The 26,640-nt window shown below is 43.2% G+C and overlaps 1 protein-coding gene across 2 annotated transcripts in view; it reads left to right on the top strand.

The window, feature by feature from the left end:
- Positions 1–26,640, top strand: part of CARS2 (cysteinyl-tRNA synthetase 2, mitochondrial) — a 47,829-nt gene that overhangs the window by 6,394 nt on the left and 14,795 nt on the right. For both annotated transcript variants that reach the window (XM_019644778.1, XM_019644776.1), the window contains exons 4-9: positions 6,764–6,835; positions 6,958–7,063; positions 9,299–9,382; positions 11,333–11,462; positions 13,012–13,145; positions 18,976–19,040. In XM_019644778.1, coding sequence (XP_019500323.1) covers positions 6,764–6,835; positions 6,958–7,063; positions 9,299–9,382; positions 11,333–11,462; positions 13,012–13,145; positions 18,976–19,040 — 591 coding nt within the window. The remainder of the gene's footprint in view (positions 1–6,763; positions 6,836–6,957; positions 7,064–9,298; positions 9,383–11,332; positions 11,463–13,011; positions 13,146–18,975; positions 19,041–26,640) is intronic.

The raw sequence follows: 26,640 nt of genomic DNA, 5'->3' as shown, positions 1-26,640 counted from the left end.
TCACCCAGCCTCCCTGGAATTCAGAAATGGCCTATTGGCGGAGGTTAGCCCACACAGGATCTTAAGCCTTAGGAAGGGATGACACATATAGAGTAAGAGCGGTAAGGACATTCTGGGTGAAGGGAAGGGCGTGAGGGAGGCAAAAAAGGGGCATAAAGGAATGTGTTCTGTCTGAGAACCAATCAGTCCAGTGTCTGGAACATCTGAGAGGCTGACTGGTGATGCTAGAAGAATAGTGGGCCTGGATGGCATATTGAGGATTTAGACATTGTTCCGTAGGCTCTCAGGACATTCTAGCACATGATCAGCTTGGTCCAGTGGAAAGGGCTTGCTCTGGGGGTGGGGCGGACATGACTAGAGACAGGGCCACTGGGAGAGGTCAGTGGGAGCCGTAAACTGAGAGAGGGCATGTCTCAGAGCAGACTTCATGAGAGAGCGAGTTTGAGGGACATAAAGAAACCCAAACCGATATGAATGTAGAAATGTGAAGTTCAGCAAGCTCAAGGCTGTGGTATAATAGAAAATATATATTTGGTCTTTGTCCGTGGTTCCTGGCCCAGAGCTTCTAAAACCATGGAATCTCTGGAGTGATAGAGTGTCTTCTGTATGCTAATGAGATGACTGGTGTCTGGGGCCCCTGGATGGCTGCAGGATGGAGGGCTGGTGCCAGAAGGACCAAGCCACGAATAGAGCTGGGAACGTCCACTCCCACCCCATCCCCCTACCTCCACCTCCTAGGAGGGAAGAGAGGCCTAAGGGAGTTGATCATCAAGAGGCAATGATTTAATCAACCTTCTCAAATAATGAAGCCTCCATAAAAACCCTCGAATGGCAGAGCTCTAGAGCTTGTGGCTGGTAAACACAGGGTGGTGCTGGGGGGGTTGGTTGCATGCCCAGAAAGAGCGTGGTAGTTCCACTCCTTCTCGTCTTGTCCATCTGACAACTGTTCTTGAGTTGTGTCCTTTATACTAATCTGGTAACAATAAGTAGAGTGCTTTCCTGAGTTCTGTGACTCATTCTATCAACCCTCCAAATTTGTAGTCAGTGGGCAGAAGTGTAGGTGGCCTGGGGACCATTATTTGCAGCTGGTGTCTGAAGTGGGGGCAGTCTTGTGGGACTGATCTCCTAACTTGTGGAGTCTGTGCTAACTCCAGAAGTTGGTATCAGAAGAGGATTAAATTGTAGGACACCCAACTAGAGTTGGAGAATCGGAGAAGTGTTTGGTGTCAGAAGACACTGCAGAGCTAGAAATGAAGATGGGCAGTTCTAGCATGTGGGGTTCATCACCCCATCCCTGGTTCTCCATGACGGTTTGGTCAAGCCTTCGTCAACATTCGATTCTGTCTCTGCCCCATGTCCAGTCCCCCACCTGTGTTTGCTGTCATTAGGGTGTCCACCCTAGTCCAGCCCCTTAAGGCCCTGGAGGTGAGGTTGTGATGTATTAACATGGCCACAGGAACGAGTGAGGGGCAAATCTGGAGGGACTGGAAGGGGAGGTGGTGATGGGAAGCCAGAGAGCCTGCTCTGTGTCTGCAACATCTGACCTCATATCACCCTGTCGGGTGTGGTGCGTTATCCCCCTTCACACAGGAGGAGATGAGGGTCTGAGATTGAAGTCGACCTCCCTGGCTGGATTTGGAGTGGAAATGACAGGAAGAAATTAGTGATCTCTGATGTAGTGAGGGAACAAGCAGTTTGAAGTGACACCACAGCAGAGGTGGCATTTGGAAATATAGGTTTGTAAGAAGGAAGGTGAGCAGGTCAGTGTTTCATCTGTCATCGCACTCAGCTGGAACCCAAGATAACGCAGTTGTGTCCCTGCCCTTGGTGAATTGGGGTCTGCTCAGAATCTTCAAAATCAGAGGCAGAAATGTTGACCCAAGTGTTGCGGAGGCGTGGCTGGTGGGAGGCGGGAGACGGGTCGGACCCTGGGGTGAGCCCTGTGAAGAAGAACAGGGGAAGTGGGAGACTGGAAGGAGAACGGGGAGGATGTCCTGGGAGGGGGCAGGCGGGAGTGTGGGTGGTCAGTGGAGTGGTGAAGAGCCAGGAGTTCAGGGAGGGGCGAGTTTCAGGAAGGAGGGGGTGACGGGCAGCAGTCAATGCAGGAAGGAGGAGGAGTGATTTAGAAGATTTCAGAATACCACCGGGAGGCATTGGTTGTTACTTTAAAATTTTTTTATAATACTTAGAATATGAGAAAGTTGGTAGAACTGGTTTAAAGATCCTAAATATAGACTGTTTAATTTTGGCACCTGGAAATTTCCATATTTGTTACACAACAAGATGCTAATATGGCATTGAATAGTTTTTTTGTTCTCAAAATAGTGTCTTTCTTTAAGATGATAAACCACATATCTGAAAAACAGTTATGGAAACATTTATTTATTTTTTTAAAAGCTAGCAAAAAGGCTATCTTTTTATCTAATGCAGGCTTTTTTAATGATGGTGATATCCTTCACGCCATCTTCCCCAACACTTGCTTTTGAAATATTTTAAATTATGATACTATACTTGCCTGAATCACTCCCTTGACTTTAATTTTTGGCACAGTTTTTTATAGTTTGTCAGAGATAAAAACCACAGGAGGATTTTTGGGATAAGAATTAATAAGAGGCATGGTATATTTGCATAGTCACAATTTAAGTTAAGAACGATCATAATGTGTCAGAGTGATTCAGGCCAAAGTTATTCTTCTTTGGCTTCAGAACACTGGCCTACATCACCCTTCTTTCCGGGAAGAAGGCTGGACACTCAGCCTGAGCCGAGGGCCCAACCAGCAGGGTCTCCTGCCGGGGGGAGAACTGACTTGAAATGATATACTCATATGAGAATAAAGGAGAGCTAGACATTAATCTGAATTAATAAGGACTAGGACCCCATTTCAGCACCTCCCTCCTATAGTTTGTTTTGTGGAAAGTGAGAGCGAGCAATGCTACCCTGATATGTGGTTTGATCAGCTGCTTAAATATTAAATTTAAAAGTTTAACTTTTTGAATATGGTTCCCTCCTGGCCCCAAGGCCAGCAATAGATGGTATTCCTCTTACAATTCGTTGTCACTCATCAGCATTTCTGAACCATGTCCTCTAGGGTTGCGCCATTGCGAGCTGGAGAAGCCACATGTGGCACAGGGACTTGCTTGTGTGGATAGCGCTGTACTTTGTAAGTCATTTAAAAGAGTGTGTGTGTGTGCACGTGCATATGCCCATATTATCCCCCCTTTTTGGAACTAGATACATTGATTCCGAAGTTCACGTGGGATGGCAAAAAAGCAAGAATAGCTAGGAAAAGTCTGTAAAAGAAGAAGATTAAGGAGTAGCCCTACCAAAGATTAAAACATATTTTAAAAAATATAGAAAATTTTTTTCATAAGGCTTTTTTTTGGACAGCTCTGTTGAAGTAGAACAGACCCACAATAAATTGCACACAGGCACACAACATGATAAAACTTGCACATCTGTGAACCCGTCACCAGTGGGGATGGTGAACATTTCCATCCATCGCCCGGAGAGTTATTTCCTCTGCCTCTTGTCATCTCTCCTTCCCTCCTTCCCTGTGCCTTGTCCCAGGCAAACGCCAATCTGCTTTTTTTAAAAAGGTTTTATTGGGGAACTGGGGAAGGGGAACAGCCAAGTTGTTGTCCTTTGGTCTTACTTGTGGAGGGCGCAGCTAGCTCAGCTCCAAGTCCAGTCGCCATCCGGCCGCCTGTCGGCAGCTCACAGCCGCTCAGCTCAAGGTGCCGTGTTCAATCTTAGTTGTGGGTGGGTATAGCCCACCATCCCATGTGGGAGTTGAACCAGCAGCCTTGTTGTTAGGAGCATGTGCTCTCACCAGCTGAGCTATCCTGCCACCTGTTGGCAGCTCAGTGGCAGCTCAGCTTCGACGCAGCGTCCCTGGCCCATGTGGGAATCTAACCAGCAACCCTGTTGCTCAGAGCTTGCGCTCTTAACCAACTGAGCCACTCGGCTGGACCCAATCTGCTTTTTGTCTCTGTGAAGGTTGTGAAAGTAAATGTTATGCAGATACATGAATAGATAGATAATAGAACACACTAGAAAGTCCAGAAATAGACACAATAACTAATGGAAATTTGTTTTGTGATAAATATGGCATTTCAAATCAATGGGGAACAGATGAATTATTCAGTAAAAAGTGTTGACAGTTGGGTAACCATCTGGGGAGGAAAAAAAAAACAAACCAAAATTGGATATATGCCTCACAACCAAATTTGAGGCAGATCAGAGATTTAATGTAAAGGAAATGAAACCACAAATTACTAAAAGAACCTTGGGGCACTTTTTATAGCCTCATATTGAAGAAGGCTTTCCTAAGTTTGTTTTCAGACCCAGAAGCCATTTATGGGAAAAGGTTGAGAAATATAAAAGATTGCTAAATATAAAAATGCAATTTTCTACATGCCATAAAGTAACCATAAAGTTGAAACACTTAAAAAAGCATATTGAAATTCCTATCAGAGACAAAAGGTTAATTTCTTTTCTATAAAAATACTTCCTACAAATCAGTAAGACAACATCTATAACTCAATAGGAACATAGGTAAGGATAATTACACATCGTTTAGTACACATAGTTCCTAAATGTGTGAGATATTCAAGCTCACTCAAAAAAGACAGGCACACATTAAAATTACAATGAGAAAGCATCATTTAGCTGTCCTGTTGACAAAGTCTACAAGTTTGCTAGCCCTGTGCAGGTAAGGGCCTGGGCTGTAGGTACTCCTGTGCACTGCAGGTCAGGTTCAAGTTGGTACACCTTCCATGGTAGGCAGTGGGCAGTAGCCAGCAAACAGTCTCTGACCAGCGGTTTCATATCTACGTCTATAGCTTAGAAATGTATTTGTCCCTGTGGGAAGTGACGTGTGTGTCACAGCAAAAGATGGGACGGTAACTGGAGAGGACTGGTGAATAGTTTATGATACGTCTGTGGGACGGAATGCAGGCAGCCTTTGAAAGGAAGGTGGCTCAGCACGATCTTCAGTCTTCGTGGGCAGTTCTGGAACATTGTTAGCAGAGGAAGCCAGGTGCAGGCCGTGTGTGGAGGAGGCTGCATTTCAAGAAGAAAATGCAAATGCGCGTGTGACCACAGTCATGTCATACTTCTGAGACAACTGGAGACAGTGTTTGCCTTCTGGGAGGGAGGCCAGTCCTGGGCACCCTTTATGTCATTTGAGTTCCCTGGGAGTGAGTTTCCTATGCAGAAAGCGAAAATTACAGATAAATAAATACAAGCAATCTGCTGACCTTTAGGTCTAAATTGCATAGTATTTGAAACTTCTGAAGTGGAAGATGACACTGAATTTTTAGCTTTTTTGTTTGGTTAGGCTTTTGTCCTCTGGACAGATGTAAGTTAACTGGTTTCTTTTTTAGGACATCTGCTTTGCCATCATGCTACACCACAGGAAAAGGACTAATACGTACTGATCACCAGCTGTGTCTGGATGCAGGGTGTTCTCTCTCTCTAATAGCGATTTAATATCGTATTTTCCATTCACAGCATTGACTTTCACATTGCACACTGAATCCTCATAGCAATCTAAGGGACCCTTAGGTGGGATTATCTTCATGTTGCAAAGAAAGCCTAAGGCACAGAGATTCATTGTCTTGCCCAAGACGACACAGCCAAAAAGATGCTTGGGCAGCAATGCTTTATTTACCAGATGTATTGGGTTGTCGGAAAAGTCATGACGCATTTTTGTAACGAAAAACAAAAAAATATGTCATGACTTTTCTGACAACCCAATATTTCTTCAGTAAATGTTCACTGGTCATGGTTTCTAGGATGATTGCATTTTAGGACCCTGGGCTGGGAAGAACATGGGTTTCATGGTGACAGTGTTCAAGGAGGTGTTTCACTTGAGAAAGTCTCTTACTATTCCAGAGCCAAAATCTCCTCAACACAAAACGGGAGCCCTGTCTCTCAGGGTTGGGGAGGAGCAGGGAAGGGGAGTGCCCCACACAGAGCAGGTGCTACAGATGCTGGTGAGTTCAGGGGCTCATGGGTCACTTCCCAGGCTCAACCGTTACAAAGCCAGCTTTGGTTTCAGAACGTCACAGTGTGTCGTACTTCTGTCCTGGGGTGGTTTTTCTGCTAGACGTAAGGAATACTTTTGTGAGCCTAATTTTGTGTGCCAGCCCCCTCTGAGCATGTGAAGCTGCAGGTATGTTCCCCCAAATGCCTTACATTCAGAATTCCATGTCCATTTGTGCGGGTTTTGTCCGTCCCCAGGAGTCCAGCCATGGGGTTGAACACCCATCACAATCCCCATTTTCATGTACTATATTGCTTTCAAATATTTCTAAGAGATTTCCTCTTTAATGTATTGGTGACCTGCCACCTGACGGGTAAGGGATAAGGTAGGACTCAAGTTACTGGTTATTATGTAGAACAGATTGATTTGACTTGCACTGGTTCTAGAAAAGTGGAGGTTTTGTTTTGTTTTGTTTTGTTTTTGGTATATTTCATTTTTTGTTTTGAATTATGTAACGGAAATCATGAATTGTTTATTCCTTTTTCCTCTCTAACCAGAAAACAGGGTTGACAAACCTTTTTGAGTAGCTAAGCTACTAGAATAAGGTCGATACCTAAAATTAAATACTTTTTGTGAGTGGGCTGTGCCACAGTGAGGCCAGACCATGGTGGGCCATTATGGCTGGGCCCTCCCGGCCCTGGAAGCCGGCCATGCCTCTGTATGGTTCTGTTGCGAATACTCCCGACTTCCTAATATGCTCACCTAATATTTTTGCAGATGAACATATCACCCGCTTCTCTCGCCAATCTTTATGAAGAAGATTTTAAACAAGATATGGCAGCCTTGAAGGTAAAGCCTGTTGTTGATTTTTCTTGCCATGCTGATAAGAAGTTTGAACAGTGAAAGCCGCTTGTGGCTGACCTACACTTTTGAACTGTGGAAACAGTCACCTCCTCTTTGCTTTCTTTCAGGTTCTCCCACCCACTGTGTACTTGAGGGTAACTGAAAATATTCCTCAGATAATTTCCTTTATTGAAGGAATAATTGCTAATGGGCATGCTTATTCAACAGGAAAAGGTAGGGGTTATATTATGAAAACTGATCATTGGGTCATACTGATAGGACTTTGAGAAACTGGACACACATTGGTGGGTTGTTGGAAAATTCCCAATGTCTTGCTGTCTTTTTCTACACTGAAAATGATGTGAGGTTTACTCACAGTGGTTGTGTCTTTGCAAAATGGTTGCATCAGTTCTTTTTAAAAATATTTTCCATAGTCACAGGAAGAGATGGCTGACCATCTGGAGAGCTGGTCTCGATAAGGCAGATATGGTACAAAGCTACAACTGTTGGATATAGATGTGCAGGTGTTCACTGGAGTCCTCTTTCAACTGTTCACAATTTTTCATAACTAAACGTCGGGGACAGTGGCAGTACAAACACCACTCCCTTGTTAACGACTAGCCCTCAGATGTTCATCTCCTCATATGGGCATGTTGTCTTTTGGTGGACCAGTGAAAGAAAGCTGCAAACATCCTGACACTCCTGGTCCTTGACACTTTAACATGCATCTCTAAATAAAAGACATCACCCAATGACGCAACCCCAGTGTCATGATCAGACCTGAGATGCTGGACAGTTCCCTAATAGCATCCCCTATCCTCTGCATATTTGCATTTACTCAGTTGGCCCCCACCACCCCACATTGTAATGTAATTCAGGACACTCACTGCATGTGGTTGTGTCCCTTGGGTCTCTTTACCACATTCTAACTTTGTTCCCCTCACTATGGACTTGAGACTGACAGGGCCAGTTATCTTACAGAATGCCCCGTCTTCTGGATAAGAGGGATTGCTTCCTTCTGGTAGAGTTTAGTTGGCTTAGGAGCTGCTGCTTTTTGTTTGCTGGCCTCAGGGAAAGATTGGCATCCTGGCGTTTCGCTGCTTCTGTGATTCAGCGTTGTTTTCTGCCGTACCTCCGCTCCGGTCATTGTTCCCAAATCTAAATCCTGCCCATCCCACAAACCCTGACCAAGGTTTTCTCTCTCCCAGGAAATTTCCTTGACCATCCGTAGCTGAAAGTGAACTTTCCTTATCAGCTTTGATATCTGTGCTGTAGCATTTGGTAGCTAATCATATGCTGCCTCAGCCTGTTGTTAATGTGTTATATTTTGTCAGCCGTTGGACCAGAAAGACCTTTTGCTTTTAGTGATAAACTGATTAGTAATGTTATGAGGTGCTTAGAGATTCTCATTTGAACATGCTTTAGGAATCAGTGCTGTTTGGTTTTTCACTATACTTTATCATAAATTTTAAATAATGATAACATAAATATAATTAATTTTAAATAAATGTCATTAACTGAAACTCCATTAATTTGGACTTCGTGATAGTTTCACAAAGCTTGGTTGTAATTTGACCTTTGAACTATTTGTGAAGAAACAATTTGTCCAGCAAATTGATAAAATAAACAAAGGTACAGGAAAATGTTTCTTCAATGAAATAGAGCAGTTTCTTTCTCTTTTAAAGCATTTTCAGGTGCCGTTTACATTCTGACTTAATAGAAAGCAGCTCCCACAGTACTCTCCCATTTTCCCAGTTTATCTCAGCTTGTAATGAGAGCTCAGTAATAAACTCTGAATGAAGAGACAGACGCTGAGGGAGACAGGGCAGAACCAAGTCACCGGAGGTCCCTGTTTCCCAGCAGCCCCCCCGTGGGCTGGGGTCAGACTCTCTTCTTGCAAGAGCTCCGGCTCTGACACAGCCTCCCCTTCTCTGCCTCTTTATACTTCATAGATGGGAGTGGCAAGGGCTGGCCCTGGCCCTGCAGTGACCCCGTGGTGAAGGTCATCTTGCACTCAGTCTAAAAAGGCGGGCGGTATGCACTTCAGTGAAAGGGCAGCCACAGGGATGCCTGAGTGTGAAGATGTTTGTAACCTAAGTGAAAAAGACAGGCTTAGAGCATATCTGGTTAGGAAAGGATTTCTTTGCTGATTGGTGTATAACATGAAGCCCAGAGCTGAAGGCAGGCCAATGATAACACTCACTTGATCTTTTCTTACTAAAAAGAATTGCTTTAATATTTGACAGAGACCTTACACTTGTGTTTTTACTTCTACATCTGGATGTATCCAAATGAATGCTTCTAAAAAATAGTAGTGGTGGTGTTAATTCTGATTTCAAAATGTAATGAAAGGGGCCAAATGAAGGCCAGATGCCATATTCTGTGTTTAAATTCTAAAGACTTTTTAGCTATTAAGCTATATAGATGCTGATATTTAATTATGAAATCGTAATTATCTTTATAAAACAGGCAACGTCTACTTTGATCTGCAGTCGAGAGGAGACAAGTACGGCAAGCTCGTCGGTGTGACCCCCGGTCCTGTGGCAGAGCCAGGTGGGTTGCCCCTTGGCCCCCCCGTCTCGGCTTCGGGGGGCTGAAGCACAGACCTGGCTTCTGCTTTTCCAGTGTTCATTCGAGACCCCCACTCTCTCAGAAGTGGTGATTGTGCCAAGCTGTTGATGATCACAGTGTGTTTTAAATTTAATTGTTTTTTCAAATAGAGAAACCATGTAGAGTATGAAGCTCACACAGCATGGGACACGCCTCCTTTCCGTGCCTGCCTGGTCCTCTAGCTCTTCTCCCTGGAGACAGCACATTGGCCCATTCTTGTGGTTCCTTCCAGAGACAGTCTCTGCACATGAAACATAAATACATGGTGTCATGTGTTAACACTCTTCTCCATCTTGCTGTTATCATTTATTAAATTCCCAAAGTATTTTTCCATATACTGAATTCCCATAGATGCTTTATCATCCATTAAATTCCCATATAAGTTTTACCATACATTAGGCTCCCATATGTATTTTATCATATGCTATATTCCCAATGTGTTTGAGTCTATTCCTATACTCTCTTCTGTTCCAGTGGTTTGTTAGATCAAAGTCATTTTATGAAGAAGAAATAAAAATAAGTATGCAGAATTAAACTAAAAATTATTTTAAAAGGATACTATTGAAGAGAACCAAGCAAAAGCCCCAAAGAAAAATTGTTCAAGATATTTGTCTTTAGGCATAATCCTCCTTCCCGATAAACTGTGCTGTTCATTGGACTCCTCAGAGATGGTGTTTGTTACTTTCACCCAGTCAGTAGTATCCTGCTCCCCTCCTGAAAGGCTGGAACAGAAGACTAGAGCATCCCTGCCTGTGAGATGTGGCCTGTGCCTTACGGAGTCAGAGGAGGAGTTTCTCAGACTTACACCTTCTACCGTCAGCAACATTTTTTTTTTTTAATGGACTTCCATTTTTTTAGAGCAGTTTTAGATTCACAGCAAAAGTCCCACTTACACCCTTCCCTCAGACATGCACAGACTTCCCCACTATCACCATCTCCAGAATGGGACATTTGTCACAAGTGATGAGCCTACACTGACACATCATTATCACCCAGAGTCCATCGTTTACACTAGGGTTCACTCTTGGTGTTGTACATTCTGTGGGTTTGGACAAATGTGTAATGATATGTATCCACCATTGTGGTATCATACAGAGTAGTTTCACTGCCCCAAAAATTCTCTGTGCTCCTCCTATTCATCCCTGTTCCCCCCCCCCCTCAATATTCCTGGCAACCACTGAGCTTTTTACTGTCTCCATAGTTTTGCTTTTCCAGAATGTCATGTAGTTGGGACCATATAGTATGTGGTCTTTTCAGATTGGCTTCTTTCACTTACTCATGGCTTAATAGCTTTTTTCTTCTTAGTGCTGAATAATATTCCACTGTCCGGACGTACCATGGATTATTTACCCATTAACAAGGTTTGGGATGTAAGGAGAGCCCAGTACTGGCACTCTGTATGATCAACAATAACCTAACCTTCCCTTCTGAGCTCCCTTACTCTGTGAATGTGATTGATGCTCTGGTAATTTTCCTTTTCGCTCTGTATGATTTTTTTTAACATGACTCTGAAACTCAGTTATTGATAAGTACAGCTTTCTCATGAGACAGAATAAGGAAGAATGAGACTGTTCAGTTCAGTACGCCCCTCAGAAGGAAGCATCACTGTGTGTGTATTTGAAATCTTGGCTCATTCATTATTCATACTGAAACAGGCCTCACTGCTGATAAACCTCCTGCTTCTGGCATACCACCTCAGGGTGGTAAAGTATTTAGTAGTCCCAGCCGTCATGTAGGGAAAGAGTAAAACATACGAATAGGAAATGTGAGGTCACTTAAAAGAAGGAACAGAATTTTTGGGAAGCACTTCCTGCATCTCACCTTTGTGGCAATTTTGGGCTGGTTTGTCCATTCTAGGTCCTCTCCCATTGATCCCCCATGTGTCATTGGCAGGTGACTCTGACAAGCGGCATGCCAGCGACTTTGCCCTTTGGAAGGCAGCTAAACCCCAGGAAATTTTTTGGGCCTCTCCGTGGGGAAACGGAAGACCTGGCTGGCATATTGAATGTTCTACCATCTCAAGGTAAGGTTTTTCAGGATTCTTCTGTGTTTGTGTTGATGTGAAGGCTCGAGCAATGCCTGACTTGGTCAGCAGAGGGCGTAGATGGGGCAAGTTTGGTATGGGCACCAGTGTCCACACAGCAGGTGGTTTGGGAAGAAAGCTCACTTAGTGCTCCACTCTGGTGGGTCTGGCTGTAAGAAGGGAAACAAAACAAACTTGGCATGTTTGTCTTTCTAGCATCAGCACTTGGTATTGTTTTTTAGTAGAAAAGCCTGCTTTACAGTTCAGTTCATGATTTCCCATCACCTATAAGCCAGTTCCAGCCTGCCTTCATCTCTCTGCCAAGTGGGTTTGGGAAACACCAACCCTGCGGCTGGGCCTGGGCAGAGGCCAAGCCCTAGGGACAGGGGACTGAACCGGCTTCCGCAGACCATCACCCCAATGCTGGTCCTTGATGAGATCCCATCAAGCGTCACTTCCAGTTTCCACGTGTCTGGCTCCTCGGTCATCGATCTGCCCATTCCACCAGCTCTCCATCTCAGGCAACACTGTGTTTGGGACGCTTCTGTCTTAAGAATCTCCACAAACGCAGGTCCATCTCTGATCCTGACCCCTCCAGCGACTCTCTTTTTTGTCTGCTTTTCCTTCTCACCATCTACATGTGACTTGCTATGCCTGGCACCCCTACTGCCTCTGGTTTCCTGAGGTCACTGATGACCTGGTCAGTGCCAGGCAGCTGATGCCCTGCTCCTTCCTTGGCCTCTGTGAAGCACCTTTCTTCTGGTATCGGCATCCACCTTCTTTTTGATCACCTCTGCAGACCATGCCTTTGGCACTTCCCATTCCCTGTGGGCAGATGCCCGTGTGTGTGTGTGTGTGTGTGTGTGTGTGTGTGTGTGTGTGTGTGTGACAGAAGGCAGCAGACCCCATGTGCTGTCCTGTTCTGTCCCTTCCCCCTTTGCAGTCGATCTCAGGAATTCCCTTGTGCCTTTTGTCTTCATCATTTGCCTCCCGGCTTCATGGTGCTGTACTGTGTGGCTAGACCATCATCCATTAGCCAGTACCCTGTGAGGGAGAAGCATGTGCTTGTTTTCAATATTTTGCTCTCTCAAATGCCCGCAGTGAATAACGTTGTGTGTGTATTTCCTGTTTGTGGAGGTGAGGGGTTTCTAGTTTTAGAATAGCATAGATTTTGATATATTTGATGTGTTTCAGTTCATTTCAGATATTTATTATATTAAGTAGTTTTTAAAATTAGACACATAAAGAACGTATGCTTAAGGTGAACATTTCAAGCTACTAGCTACACCCCACATTTTAAGATCAGTAAACCCAGTCACCCTCACATTGGTTGTGGTGCTGTTTTCTGGCTGGGTATGAACGTAGCTTTAGGAGGGGTCATTATGTCCTATAAGAGCACTCTGCTCTGAGATCCATTTATTTTATTCATTGAATAAAGGCTGGAAAGATTAAATATAACATGTGGCTTAGAGAATTGTGTTGTTTGAATTAATCCACAGCTCTGCACTGTGTTTTTTTCTTTTTTCTTTTCCTGCACCGTCTCTTGCAGTTTGGTATTTGGAAGTCAACTGGATATCCATTCAGGTGGAATAGATCTAGCTTTTCCACATCATGAAAATGAAATTGCACAGTGTGAGGTCTTTCATCAGTGCAAGCAATGGGGAAATTACTTTCTACATTCTGGTAAGTAATGACTTCAAATTAATTTGTTCCATTTCAGTTCTGTCAATATCATTTTTATTGGTGAAACAACTACATTTGGAAATACATAGATCAGCTAAAAGGTCAAGTAACAGAGTTGTCTTTTAATATGTTTTTGAATTTTGGTCAGTTGGACATGAACTTCTTGAATAGAAATGAGTCTCCCTTTTTGGATCTGAAATATGAGCTAACAAGAATATGGATAATGTTTTACAATGCTGTTCTATATAAGTTTCTTTCAAATAAAACTATTTAGAAGGAATTTCAAATAGTATGATGTAATCATTATTATGAACATGCCTGTTTTGACTTCTAATATTGTCACTATGTATATATCTGTCATCCTCTAATAATACTACCTCCTATTTCACTATTCAGAAAACGTAGTTGGCTAACACCAGCCAGGTGTTCTCAGAAGTAGAAGAAGAAGTGAAACAAGCTGCATCTTGAGCATAGCGATTTTGGAATTTCCCATGATGCACAGGAAAATTCATATGTCCAAATTTCGACAAAGGTCATGGGGCCACAATAAACTGGTTTAATTACCTTTATAGAATGGACAGTTTAAGGTAATTGGGTTGAAGAAAGATAAAGGGTATTTGGTAGTGATAGGTTTGGGAGATGCAGATAGTCAATATGTAAAACTGTGCATTAACAAATACCATTTGAGTCTATGAACTAAGGAAATTAGTTTTTTTCTAGTGAAGTAATATTACATGCAGAGACACTCCAGTTTTTTGTTTGTTTGTTCTTTAAAGATTTTTTATTGGGGAATCGAGGAGGGGGTAACAGCCAAGTTTTTGTCATTCAGTCTTAGTTGTGGAGGGTGCAGCTAGCTCAGCTCCAAGTCCAATCGCCATCTGGCCGCCCATTGGCAGCTCACAGCTGCTCAGCTCAAGGTGTCATGCTCAATCTTAGTTGCAAGTGGGTGTAGCCCACCATCCCATGCGGGAGTTGAACCAGCAACCTTGTTAGGAGCACGTGCTCTCACCAGCTGAGCCATCCTGCCACCTGTTGGCAGCTCAGCAGTGGCTCAGCTTGCGTGCAGCTCACTGGCCCATGTGGGAATCGAACCAGTGACCCTGTTGCTCAGCGCTCGCGCTCTTAACCACCTGAGCCACTTGGCCAGCCCCAAGATACTCCAGTTTTATAATATACATATAGTAGCCTGCTTAAAGTTTGAAGTAAGAGTTCAGAGGGTTTCTTCACGGCAGTAAACCGATGAGGCTACTGCCCCTAAGAGCTCTTTACTCCCAGGCTCTCCCAGGAGTCACCCCCATTGTCACTGTGCGTGCCTTCAGGGTGCCCCAGGAACCAGCATCTCCTTTCTCTGTGATGACTCATTTCTGTACTGCCTTAAAGTAATCTGAAAAGAAACAAAGCTGCCTGAATTCCTGTTTATGGTGTATGTTATTTAGTATTCTCCTTCATTTCCCTGGGTAGAACTCAACAGTAGCCAAAATCCACTTTATTTCTGCCAGTGATGTGCCTTGCTGGGTAGACTCCCTAAGTAGAGGGATAAAAACCCGATGATCCTGATTCCATTTTCAGCTGGTGCTCACAGGGGAAGGGCAGGTGGGCACTGGCCGGCAGGTAGAATGCATCAGAAATGACTCCGCAGGGACCCAGCCTATTTCCACAGCCAGGTGCCCACACTTCACTTCCAAAATCATGGGAAATAAAGTCTCTCCCCTTTGGTGTGAGGACTTGTGAGAGTAACACACACTTAGCGCGTAAACATGCACAGAGCCTACCTGGGGAGGAAATCTTTGAGGTCTGAAGAGCTGTGTCTCAGTGAAGGAGGTATGCCTGTCCTCCATCTCAGATTCTAGAACAAATCCTCACCATATTTACCATTTGGGAAGTTAGAGCTTGGTTCCTCTGCAGACACTTCATTGGTTAACGCTCTTGCTCTTGTTGAGTCACAGTTGGTAGCAAATGCCGTGATAGGCATTGTGCCCCTTAGTGAACTATGGATCTAGGGATCAAAAAGGTAACTCTGAGCAGTATGAACGCTCACACTTCTTTGACCTCTGTCAGTTAATAACGAGGAGTTTGGTGCCCATAAAACAGCAGGTCTTAATTAGGGAACAGGAGAGGGGTTCTGTCCTGACTTTTACCATCTAGTGAGGCACCTGGATCTTTTTCGTTCCACTTTTGCCCTGCCCTGTCCTGAAGAAACAGCAGTGCCTCCAGACACACAGGAGAATTCGTACTTTTTAAAAAAAATTACATTTAGGGCCGGCCGAGTGGCACATTGGTTAAGAGCTGGCTTGGGACGCCAGAGGGCCCCGGTTCGGATCCCACATATGNGAACAGACAAGTTGCTGTCCTTTTGTTCTTCAGTCTAGTTGTGGAGGACATCGCTTCACTGGCCCATGTTGGTATTATGATCATTGTGCTCTTCCTGGCTGAGGCAGATCGGCCGCCGGCCATTGGTCGACCACTCACAGTGGCTCATGCTGGCTGTGGGAAGCTCATGCTGGCTGCCGGCCACTCACCCTGGCTGCCAGCCACTCATGGTAGCTTAAGGCAGCACACTGCAGCCTACGCCGTCACTGGCGACTCACGGCAGCCCAGCTCCAGGTTGAGCTGTTGCTCACCATCTTAGCTGTAGAGGACGCAGCGCCACTGTTCCTCATGTGGGATCCAGACCAGCGCCCTGCCACTCAGAGCTGGCGTCCCAAGCCAACGTCCAACCAATGCGCCACTCGGCTGGCCCTGCAGAAGCTTTTTAGTTTCATGTAGTCTCACTTTTCCCCTACATTATTATTATTAGCAAATAGTCCATAGAAACTGAGTGCTAGCAAAAGGTTAGATTCCATATTTCTTTCTGAACTACCATAACTCCATGGGAGCACCCCTAAAGTGCTGAAAAAAATACTCTAGTGTTGCTGGGGTTTGAAGAACTATTAACTTAGATTTATGCATACACACTGATGTTAATCTGAATGAGTCCAGATTCTGAATGGGAGGAAAAACCCTTTAAAATTAAGCTGCCTAAAAGAATAAAAACAGAAAAGCCACCTAAAATCCTTTCTGGAGTAGAGAACATAGCTACTCAGAAAGATATACTAAAACAGAAGAGAGATTTCTTTTAGAAAAACCAAAGAACTTCATCAGACAGAATATCCATAATATTGCAGTTTTTAAATTTTATAACTAAATGCACAAATATGAATAGAAAGTTAACAGTAGGAAAAGATATCAGATTCATAGAAAGCACAAACAGGCAGAGAACTGATGCAGGAGTATTTGTTTCTCTGTAATAGATGGTCAGGCAAGCCAGCTACGCCAGAGGAATAGCCGACAGCAGTCAGATGAGAAAATGTATAGCCTTTCCTTTGGTTGAAAACAACTCCAGGGCCGGCCGAGTGGCGCGTTGGTTAAGAGCTGGCTTGGGATGTCAAAGGGCCCCGGTTTGGATCCCACATATGAGGGCCAGTGACACTGCCCTCTACAGCTAAGATGCTGAATAACAGCTCAACCTGGAGTTAGGCTGCCATGAGTTGCCGTCGATGGCATAGGCTGCAGCCACTGGGTTGCCATGGGCTATTGTGTGTATCCAGCAGCCAGTTTGAGCGGCCAGCAGCCAGCGTGAGTGGCCAGAAGCTGCTGTGAGCAGCCATCCAGAAGCCGGAGACTGATATGCCTCATCTGGGAAGAGCGCAATGATAATACCAACATGGGCCAGAGAAGCAACGTCCTCCACAACTAGACTGAAGAATAAAAGGACAGCAACTTGTGTGTTCCCCTTCCCCCAATTCCCCAGCGCTGTTCCCATCCCCTAATTCCCCAATAAAAATCTTTTTAAAAAACCCAACTCCATACCCATACGTACCAAACAATTGACAATTTACAAAATGCAAAACAAACCAACAACAATTAAAATACAAACAAAAAATGAATGCTCACCTAAAGTAGGCATGGCAATTGGAAAAATAGGTCTCCTGATACGTTGTTTGCCAGAAACAGGAAAGCAGCTTATAATTATAAGCTATAAAGCAGTTGAGTCTATGCTTTTGGGAAAGAAGTCCGAAAAAATACAGTCCCCATCGCCTTCCACCCTCCACCCCAAACTGTGGTTTTGCTTTCTGAAGTTTAAGTTACCTGTGGTCAGCTGCAGTCCAAAAATATTAAATGGGAAATTCCAGAAGTAATCAGCTCATAAGTTTGAAGTTGTGTGCCATTTTGAGTAGCGTGGTGAAATCTCGCACTGTCCCACTCCATCCTGCCTGGGTTGTGGATCATTCACGCTGGACACGCTCCCCGCCTGTTAGTCACTTAGCAGCCGTCTCAGTTCTCAGATCCACTGTGGCGGTATCACAGTGCTTATGTTCACGTCACCCTTATCTTAGCAATGCCACATTCATGTAACTTTTATTACAGTACTTTGTTATAATTACTGTTTTATTAATCTCTTGCGGTGCCTAACTTATAAAGTTTATCATAGGTATGTATGGATGTATAGGAGAAAACATTGTGTTTGTATGGCTTGGGACTATCCGTGGTTTCAGGCATCCACTGGGTGTCTTAGAATGTATCGCCCGTGGATAAGGGGGGACTACTGTAATTCAAAAACAAGGGAAAAAGTCAGAGGGTGGCTGGAAAGGCCATCTACATGCTGTTGAGCAGTCATCTGTGCGTCCTTCTCTGCTCTCTAGGTGTAAACTCAGGCCCGCATTCTTGGGCTGCATGTTTACTGGGGTCCTTTGGGGCAGAGCCAGACCCAGAAACTGAGATAAGTCAGTGACTGCTGCAAGGCAGGGCCCTTTGCAAGTAACCACTCAGAGAGGCATTATTCAAATTAGCTAGAACTAGAAAGTCCTCTGAAGGACCACAGTGGGGAAATGACCCAGCAAATAAGACACCAGGATTTATTATGGGGAAAAAAGCATGGGATCTAGAGCTGGAGTGCGGCCTCTGACTTAGTGGTTTGGTTTTCAGTGCCCTAAGCTGCTTTTTTTTGTCATCATAATAGGGTAGATAGTAATTATAATGTATACATCTTAGCATTTTGTAAATGATAAAGCCTTAGATAACAATCTTATTTTTATGGTTTTACTGTTTGTGGTTACATTGCATTTAGTGTCATGTTTCCGCACGGGTCCTTGGAGATTGGAACATGAAGTAGCATGAAATGAAGAAAAGCAGGACACATGACTACATGGATGCATTATTTAATAACAGCAAAACCATACNGTGTTTATTTTATATGATACATTACATAGAATTACATATTCAAGGTGATATTTCTTTTTCAAAGTCACATTTTAACCATTTCTCAGAAAAATTTGCCTTGGAGCCAGTTTTTGTGTTTGAAGTCATGTAAAAAAAAAAGCAGAAAAATCTGTTAGGAAAGGAAAGGGCCTCCCTTTGACGTGAGCCTTGTAAAAATACAGCCCAGGAAGAATTCCAGGCTCACACTGAGAAGTTCTTGCGGTGGGTTTGGTTTTCCTCTGGCCTTTCATATATATGGGTGACATAATACCAAGGTCTTGTCCATCTGTGGAGCTGGGTGTACCTGACGCCTTAGAACAAGCGCAGCTGTGGGGTCCATCTTCCTGAAGGGTCAAACGCGGGTGATGATTTGGGGGAAATCTTATATCCACATGCGCGTGGGTATTTGCATATTGGCAAACGCTGCGTTGATTGTTCCCTTGGTGTCCCTGCAGTGGCCTCCGTCCCAGCCCTGTGGTTCAGGCATCTGTTGGAGAAGCGCACACTTCGCCTTCTTCCCCTTACAAATGGGATGGAGGAGCCCCTCTCTTCCCACCCAGTTCAGAAGTAATGATTTTGGTTTTTGTTGCAGGGCATTTACACGTGAAAGGCAAAGAGAAAATGTCCAAATCACTGAAAAACTACGTTACTATTAAGGTAATGTGCTCTTCATAGCTCCTGCATTGCTGTGAGCTTTCTGAACCTGTCTTAAAGGCTGATGTGTAATATGAGACCCTAAACCTCTGATTCCCAGTGTTCTCTAACCCCTTTCCTTGTGGCCCTAACGGGATCCTCCTACTTCTGGGTTTAAATTACTCTCTTTTGTCTTAAAAGCATGCAGTGGAATTTCCCTATTCCTCACCCCATGCATCCCTCCTGCTCTGTGTTCTGTTGACTTTCTTAGTGGACTCCTGTCTTTCTCTTTGCATTCCAAGATTCACACTTTCTTCCCATTTCCGTTTATAACAACTTTATTTCTTAAGTCACATGTGCCAGATTCCTTCCTGCTTTTTTTCTTGTCCCACCACCAGCCTCCTATCTAGTGTAGTTTTGGGGTTTGTTTGTTTGATTGGTTTTTGTTGCATGCTGGCTTCTTAACCTACCTGAAAAATTCTGTGCTGTGGAGATGAAGAATGGAATGTATATTTCCATATAAATGGAAAACAAGCTCACTAGTAGGAGAACACTTTTAGAAACAGCTTGATCTTTCTTTGTCTTTGGGTCTGTAAAGTCTAACTTAATTTTATTGCAAATTGAATTGACAAGGATAGTGATCAGAACTTCATTAGGTAAATACCCAGCCACTGAGGCTATTCCCACCAGATTTAGAATAAAGCAAAATGACGTGTTCCTCACAAAATGTTCTTTATATACTTTTCATAAATGTAAATGTACAATACTATCTTATACAAACTTTCAAACATACAAAAAGCTAAATAAACACTTATATACTTACCACATAGATTTAAGAGTTGTAATCGTGCTATTGATGCTGCTATATGATCTATATTTATGGGAGCAGTGAGTATATTTGTGTATCTGTTTATGTGTGTGTATATATGTACATATTGTTATTGTTGAACCATTAGAACATATGTTGCACTCATCATGGCATTTCTCTATTCTGCGTACAACTCCTAAATGTAAGGATGCTTTCCTTCGTCACCCAAACACCTAAAAAGTTAGCAATAATTTCTTGTATTATCAGTTATCTAGTTCATAGTTTGATTTCTCCATTTGTCCCAATGTCTTTTATAGCTTATTTTTAAACCAGGATCCAATCAAGGGTCATGTGTTGCATTTGAATGCTCTACCTTCTTACGCTTATTATTATTATTATTTTTAGTTTTTAATAGCAGTAAGAAACACATAGCATAAAATTTACCATGTTAACCATTTTTATGTGTAGAGCTCAGTAATATTAACTGTGTTCACATTGTTAGGTAGCAGATCTCCAGAACTTTTTCATCTTGCACAACCGAAACTATAACCATTAAATAACTCCCCATTTCCTCCTCCCCTGCCCCCTGGCAGCCACCATTCTACTCTCGATTTCCATCATTTTGACTATATCTGTGGGATCATACAGTATTTGTCCTTTTGTGACAGGCTTATTTCACTTAGCACCATGTCCTCACAGTTCATCAGTGTTGTTGCATGTGACAGGATTTCATTTTTTAAGGCTGAATAATATTCCACTATTTTTTTTTTAGGCTTCTAATCTACAACAGTCTCTACTTTTTTCCTCCCTATGTCATTGACTTTTTCAAGAGACAAGGGCAGTTTTGTTGAATGTCCCATGTTTTGGATTTGTGTGTTTATTAGTGGAATCATTTAACTTATTCTTCTATGTCCCTATTTCTTATAATGGCAAGTGAGGTCTCAAGGCTGATTCAATTCAGATTAAACCTGTTTGGTGGGAACACTTCATTGGTGGTGCTGTGGACTTCACACTGCATCCTTCTGGGGCCACAGCGTCAGGCCGTCCTGTCCGACTTAGTGATGTTAAGTTTGATCACTTGGCTGGGGGATGGCCCCCAGATCTCTCTGCTGTAGAGATGTTTACTTCCTTTTGGTGAATGTTAAGAGACTGCAAGGTGATATGCCCTGTGGGTATCTTGTTCTCTACGACCTTTCGCCCTGCAATTTTAGCATTCTCACCTTTGTTGTGCATTTTGGTGGTTCTTACAGCGTAGTGCTTGCACCCTTCTGTGGTTCCTTTTACATTTACTAGTTAGCATTCCTCTTTAAAAGAAGGGTTTGTTGTCTGTCGCTGTGTTTTTTCAGTATCACTAGGGAGTTAAGGATTTATATCTGTGTAGTATCAAGTCAGTCAGTATTTATTTGTGTGCTGAAATTATTCCAGATTTGTCCAGAGAGGGCTCCTGCGTCGCAGGGATAGGCCTCATGTGTGTCCCTGCTTTCAGCCCTGTTTACCTTTTGCATCCTGCCCAGACCTGCCATTTTGCCAAAGGAGCCTCGCTGCCTTTATGGGGAAATGGAATTCTGGGCCACGGTCTGGGCACTCGGTATGTTTGTTGCTGCTCAAAGTGACATCACTTTTAAGCCTCTACAGGGTACAGAGCTGGGGGAGGAAATAAACCCATACTCGTGAAGTAGATAGTTTGAGTTCATTAAAAAATATCAAAGGTAAAATTTGATAATACAAGACCTTTGTGTTAGCTCTTTTTTCTTCTTTTTAAAGATTTTATTGGGAAATCGGGAAGGGGAACAGATAAGTTGTTGTCCCTTTGCTCCTCAGTTCAACTGTGGAGGACGTTGCCTCACTGGCCCATTGTTGGCACTGCGATCACTGCACCCCCTCCCTGCTGGAGTAGATTGGCCACCGGCCATTGGTTGGCCATCTACAGCAGCCCACGGCAGCCAATGCCGGCTGCCAGTCGCCCACGCTGGCTGCCGGCCTCCCACAGTAGCCTACGGCAGCCCACTGCAGACCCCCTGCAGCCCATGCAGCCGCTGGTGACCCATGGCAGTCCAGCTCCAGGTCGAGCTGTTTTCCACCATCTTAGCTGTAGAGGGCGCAGCGCCACTGGCCCACTTGAGATCCAAACCGGCGGCTCTGCCTCTCAGAGCCAGCACTCCCAAGCCAACTCCCAACCAACGAGCCACTCGGCCAGCCCTAATTTTTTTTTCTTTTACTAAAAATCTTGTTTCTTTATAACAGCATATCAACCTTATGCTTTATCTAAAAATAGACACAAAATAAATTTTAAAATGTAATACCAGTATTCTTATTAACAGTAAAACTATTGAGTAAAGTTTAAGAAATTCTTTTTTTAATAATAGCTTTATTGAAATGTAATTTAAATACCAGAGAATTAACCCTTTTACATTGTATTATTCAGTGGTTCTTAGGATATTCACAGAATTGTACAACCTTTACCACTGTCTAAACAACATTTTCATCACCCCAGAAAGAAACTCCACATCCTAACAGTCATTTCTCATTCCTTGTCCCCCCACTCCTTGGTGACCACTAATCTAATTTCAGTTTCTGCAGATTTGCCTGTTCTGGGCTTGCTTTTCTTCTACTCTTAGACTATATCCCTCAGACGTTATAGGGTCAGAATATACACGAGCAGTCACAGTTGAATTATTTTCCTTAAGTGGTGTCCGTTTGCTACACAGAAGCTCATTTGTTCAGTTTGTTTCCACCTGGATGGTGTCTTCCCCCTTTCTGATTTGCCTTTATTTTTTTAACTATGTCAAACATTGTTAGATTCAGTAATTAACACTCTGAAGAGACGCTTAGACCTTGATCCTTTCTTGCACCCATTATACCCATCTCTATGGTAACTGTTAGGTTTGTTTCTGGGTTATCTTTCCAGGGTTTTATGTTACAAAAATAAGCCATCTGTATAGGAATTCTTACTTTCTCCTCCTTCTTACACGTGAAGCAGTATATGGTATATCCGGTAGTGCATGCACTGGCTTCCCCCCACTAACAATTTAAGTAGTGTTTTAATCTGATTATAGAGAAGGAATGTAGTGCATTGCAGATAGTTTGAAAAGTACAGACAAGACAAAGAAGCACCGAAGAGGAAATTTAGAGGTACAAATATGGGAAGCATGTTTCCTTCCCAACTGCTGCCCAGTTTTTCTCTCCTGGAGCAGCTGTTAGTCTCTTAGCAGTCAAAGTGTGTATGTGTGTGTGTGTTGTGTGTGTGTGTGTGTGTGTGTGTGTGTGTGTGTGTGTGTGTGTGTTTACATGTCTCTAGAAACATGTTTCTCATTTTTTTCTTTGCACAGAAGTGGTAGCACTCTTTTGCACTTGATTTATTCACTTATGAGTCTTTCAGATTAGTCAGTTTTCTTCCATATGGAGTTTTGAACGGCTGAGTCGCCCATTATATGGGTGTACCTCAGTTAATTTAAACAATGCCCCATTAATGGTCACTTAAATTATATCAATTTTTCTACTAGAGTATGTGCATTTAAAATGTTCAGACATTTCAAAGTCTGCATTACTTCTCAGGACCGCTCAGTGGCCCATAGCGGTGCTATAGGACTGAGTTACTTCCCTACGCTGGACGTTTTAGGAGACCTGCGTTCTCTAGCCTCCAATACTGTGATGAGGAGCCATTACTAACCCACCCAGGGATTAGTAACATAGGGGAGGTGCACCTCAGAGGACATGTACACATGCAGAATATTCTGGATACGCCTCTGGTAAGTTAGCGGCACATGTCACAGACTTTCCCACCAGCAGTGTATGAAAGTGTCCGTTTCCCTCATCCACTTCCAACTTAGAAGAATCCTAATCAGGTTGACATTTTCCTTGTTAATTTGGTGAAAAATGACAAGTAGATTTTAAATGTCCATTTCTTTCTTTCTTTAGTTATTTATTTTATTTTATTTTTAAGATTTTTATTGGGGAATTGGGGGATGGGAACAGTGTTGGGGAATTGGGGGAAGGGGAACAGACAAGTTGCTATCCTTTTGTTCTTCAGTCTAGTTGTGGAGGACGTTGCTTCACTAGCCCAAGCTGGTACCATCATTGTGCTCTTCCTGGGCGAGGCAGATCAGTCACTGGCTTCTGGACGGCTGCTCACAGCGGCTGCTGCCCGATCACGCTGACTGCTGGCTACACACGGTAGCCCATGGCAACCCACTGCAGCAGGGGCTGCAGCCTACGCCATCGCCAGCGACTCACGGCAGCCCAGCTCCAGGTTGAGCTGTTGTTCAGCATCTTAGCTGTAGAGGGCAGTGTCACTGGCCCTCATATGTTGATCCGAACCGGGGCCCTCTGGCGTCCCAAGCAAGCTCTTAACCAACGCGCCACTCGGCCGACCCCGTTTCTTTGTTTATTACAATGAGTTTATGTGTATGTATGTATTGGCTATTTTTACTTTGTATTTTTGGCTAGACTGCAAGCTCCCCTTGCCCATAGTTCCTAGGGGATGTTAAGCTGTTGCCCTACATGTTGAACATAATTATCCATTTCCTGGTTTCCAACAGAAGAAGGTTTTCCTGCTAGTCCTCATTATTTTGGAGACCACGGAGAGGTTTTTATCATATAGGCATACTTCGTTTTATTGCACTTTACTTTTTTGTGCATCACAGATGTATTGTGTTTTTTACAAATTGATGGCAAGACCCTACACCAGCAAAAAGATTACGGCTCGCTTTGCGACACTGACTTGATTGTGGTGATCTGGAACTGAGCCTGCATATCTCTGAGGTATGCCTCTAGTATGTGTGAAAACTCTTCATTCTACTTAACAGAGGCTGCAGGTAGTGTGGAAAGAGCTCAACCTTTAGAGCTCAGATAAGAGCTCAGAAATGGCCTTTTCTAATTTGTAGATTATGATTTGGGATCAGTTACTTAACCTCTCAAAGCCTTAGTTTTTTTCTTCTTTTAAAATGAGATGACAACACCTATGTTGTGGGGTTCCTGTGTGAGTGAAATCATGTAAAGTGCTGAGTAAGGGCAGGCCGGGGCCGGGGGAGGCCCAGGGTAGGTCTAACGCGGTGTTACAGTAGTACATCCCGCTTCCTGCTAGCACGCGTCCCCTTTCCTCGGGAGCTCACCGTGCCTCAGAGGGCTTGTTGCTGTCAACCACTTGATGGCTGAGCTCCCAGGAGCTCACTTACCTCCCTCTGAGAGTCTTCTAGCACCAGCTTACACAGGTGTTGTCACATTTCACCCTCAGGATGCCATGGTCAGGTTGTGCAGTGGAACCAGAGTAGTGCAGAAACTGTGATATCAGAGCATAGGCAGGAGCATGTTAAAACATTAATGTCCTTGAAAACCAACAAGGTGAAGACTGTCACATCGGTGTCAGGATATGACTCAGGTAGTCATAGCAATAAGGAAGAAGTTACAATGCTGTCCCCTTTTCCTGTACTATTTTTTTTCCCTAGCTTTATTGAGGTATAATTGATAAATAAAATTGTATATATTTACAGTGTACAATGTGATGATTCGGTGTATATATATATATATATATATATACACACACATACACATATATAATATATATGTAATATATATACTCGTATGTGTATTTAATTATAGTTGACATTCAATATTATTTTGTATTAGTTTCAGGTTCAGTGCAGTGGTTAGGCATTTATATAATCCATGAAGTGATCCCCCCGATAAGACCAGTACCCATCTGATACCCTACATAATCTTTAAATTATTGATTATATTCTCCATATTGTATTTCATATCCCTGTGACTATTTTGTGACTACCAATTTGTAGTTCCTAAACCCTTCACCTTTCTCAACTAGCAACCGTCAGTTTGTTCTCTGTATCTATGAGTCTGTTTCTGTTTTGTTTACTCATTTATTTTGTTCTTTAGATTCCACATATAAGTGAGATCATATGGTATTTGTCTTTCTCAGTTTGACTTATTTCACTTAGTATATCATCCTCTAGGTCCATCCATGTTGTTGCAAATGATAAGATTTCATTCTTTTTTATGGCAGAGTAATACTCCATTGTATAAATGTACCACAGTTTCTTTATCTAATTGTCTATTGATGGGCATTTTGGTTGTTTCTTGGCTATTGTGAATAGCGTTGCAGTAAACATAGGGGTGCATGTATTTTTTTGAACTAGCGTTTTGGATTTCTTTGGATAAATTCCCAGGAGTGGAATTGCTGGGTCATAAGGTAGTTCTAATTTTAATTTTTTGAGGAACATCCATACTGTTTTCAATACTGGCTGCACCAACCTGCAATCCCACCAACAGTACACAGGGTTCCCTTTTCTTTACATCCTCACCAGCACTTGTTATTTGTTGAATTTCTTGTCTTTTTGATGATAGACATTCTGACAGGCATGAGGTGATATCGCATTGTGGTTTAGATTTGCATTTCCTTGATGATTAGTGATGTTGAGCCTTTTTTGTGTACCTGTGGGCCATTTGTATATCTTCTTTGGAAAAATGTCTTTTCAGGTTTTTGCCCATTTTTAATTGGATTTTTTTTTTGGCTTTTGAGTTACCTGAATTCTTTATATATTTTGGATATTAACCCCTTATCAGATATATGATTTGCAAATATTTTCTCCCATTCTATAGGCTGCCTTTTCATTTTATTTATTATTTCCTTTACTTTGCAGAAGTTTTTGATTGTTTTTTTAAAAAGATTTTATTGGGGAATTGGGAGAGGGAACAGCATTGGGGAACTGGGGAAGGAGAACAGACAAGTTGCTGTCCTTTTGTTCTTCAGTCTAGTTGTGGAGGACATCGCTTCACTGGCCCATGTTGGTATTATGATCATTG

This window comes from Hipposideros armiger, unplaced genomic scaffold (genome assembly GCF_001890085.2).
Source record: "Hipposideros armiger isolate ML-2016 unplaced genomic scaffold, ASM189008v1 scaffold_91, whole genome shotgun sequence".
NCBI classification, from domain to species: Eukaryota; Metazoa; Chordata; class Mammalia; order Chiroptera; family Hipposideridae; genus Hipposideros; species Hipposideros armiger.
This window is presented reverse-complemented; position numbering and strand designations above follow the sequence as displayed.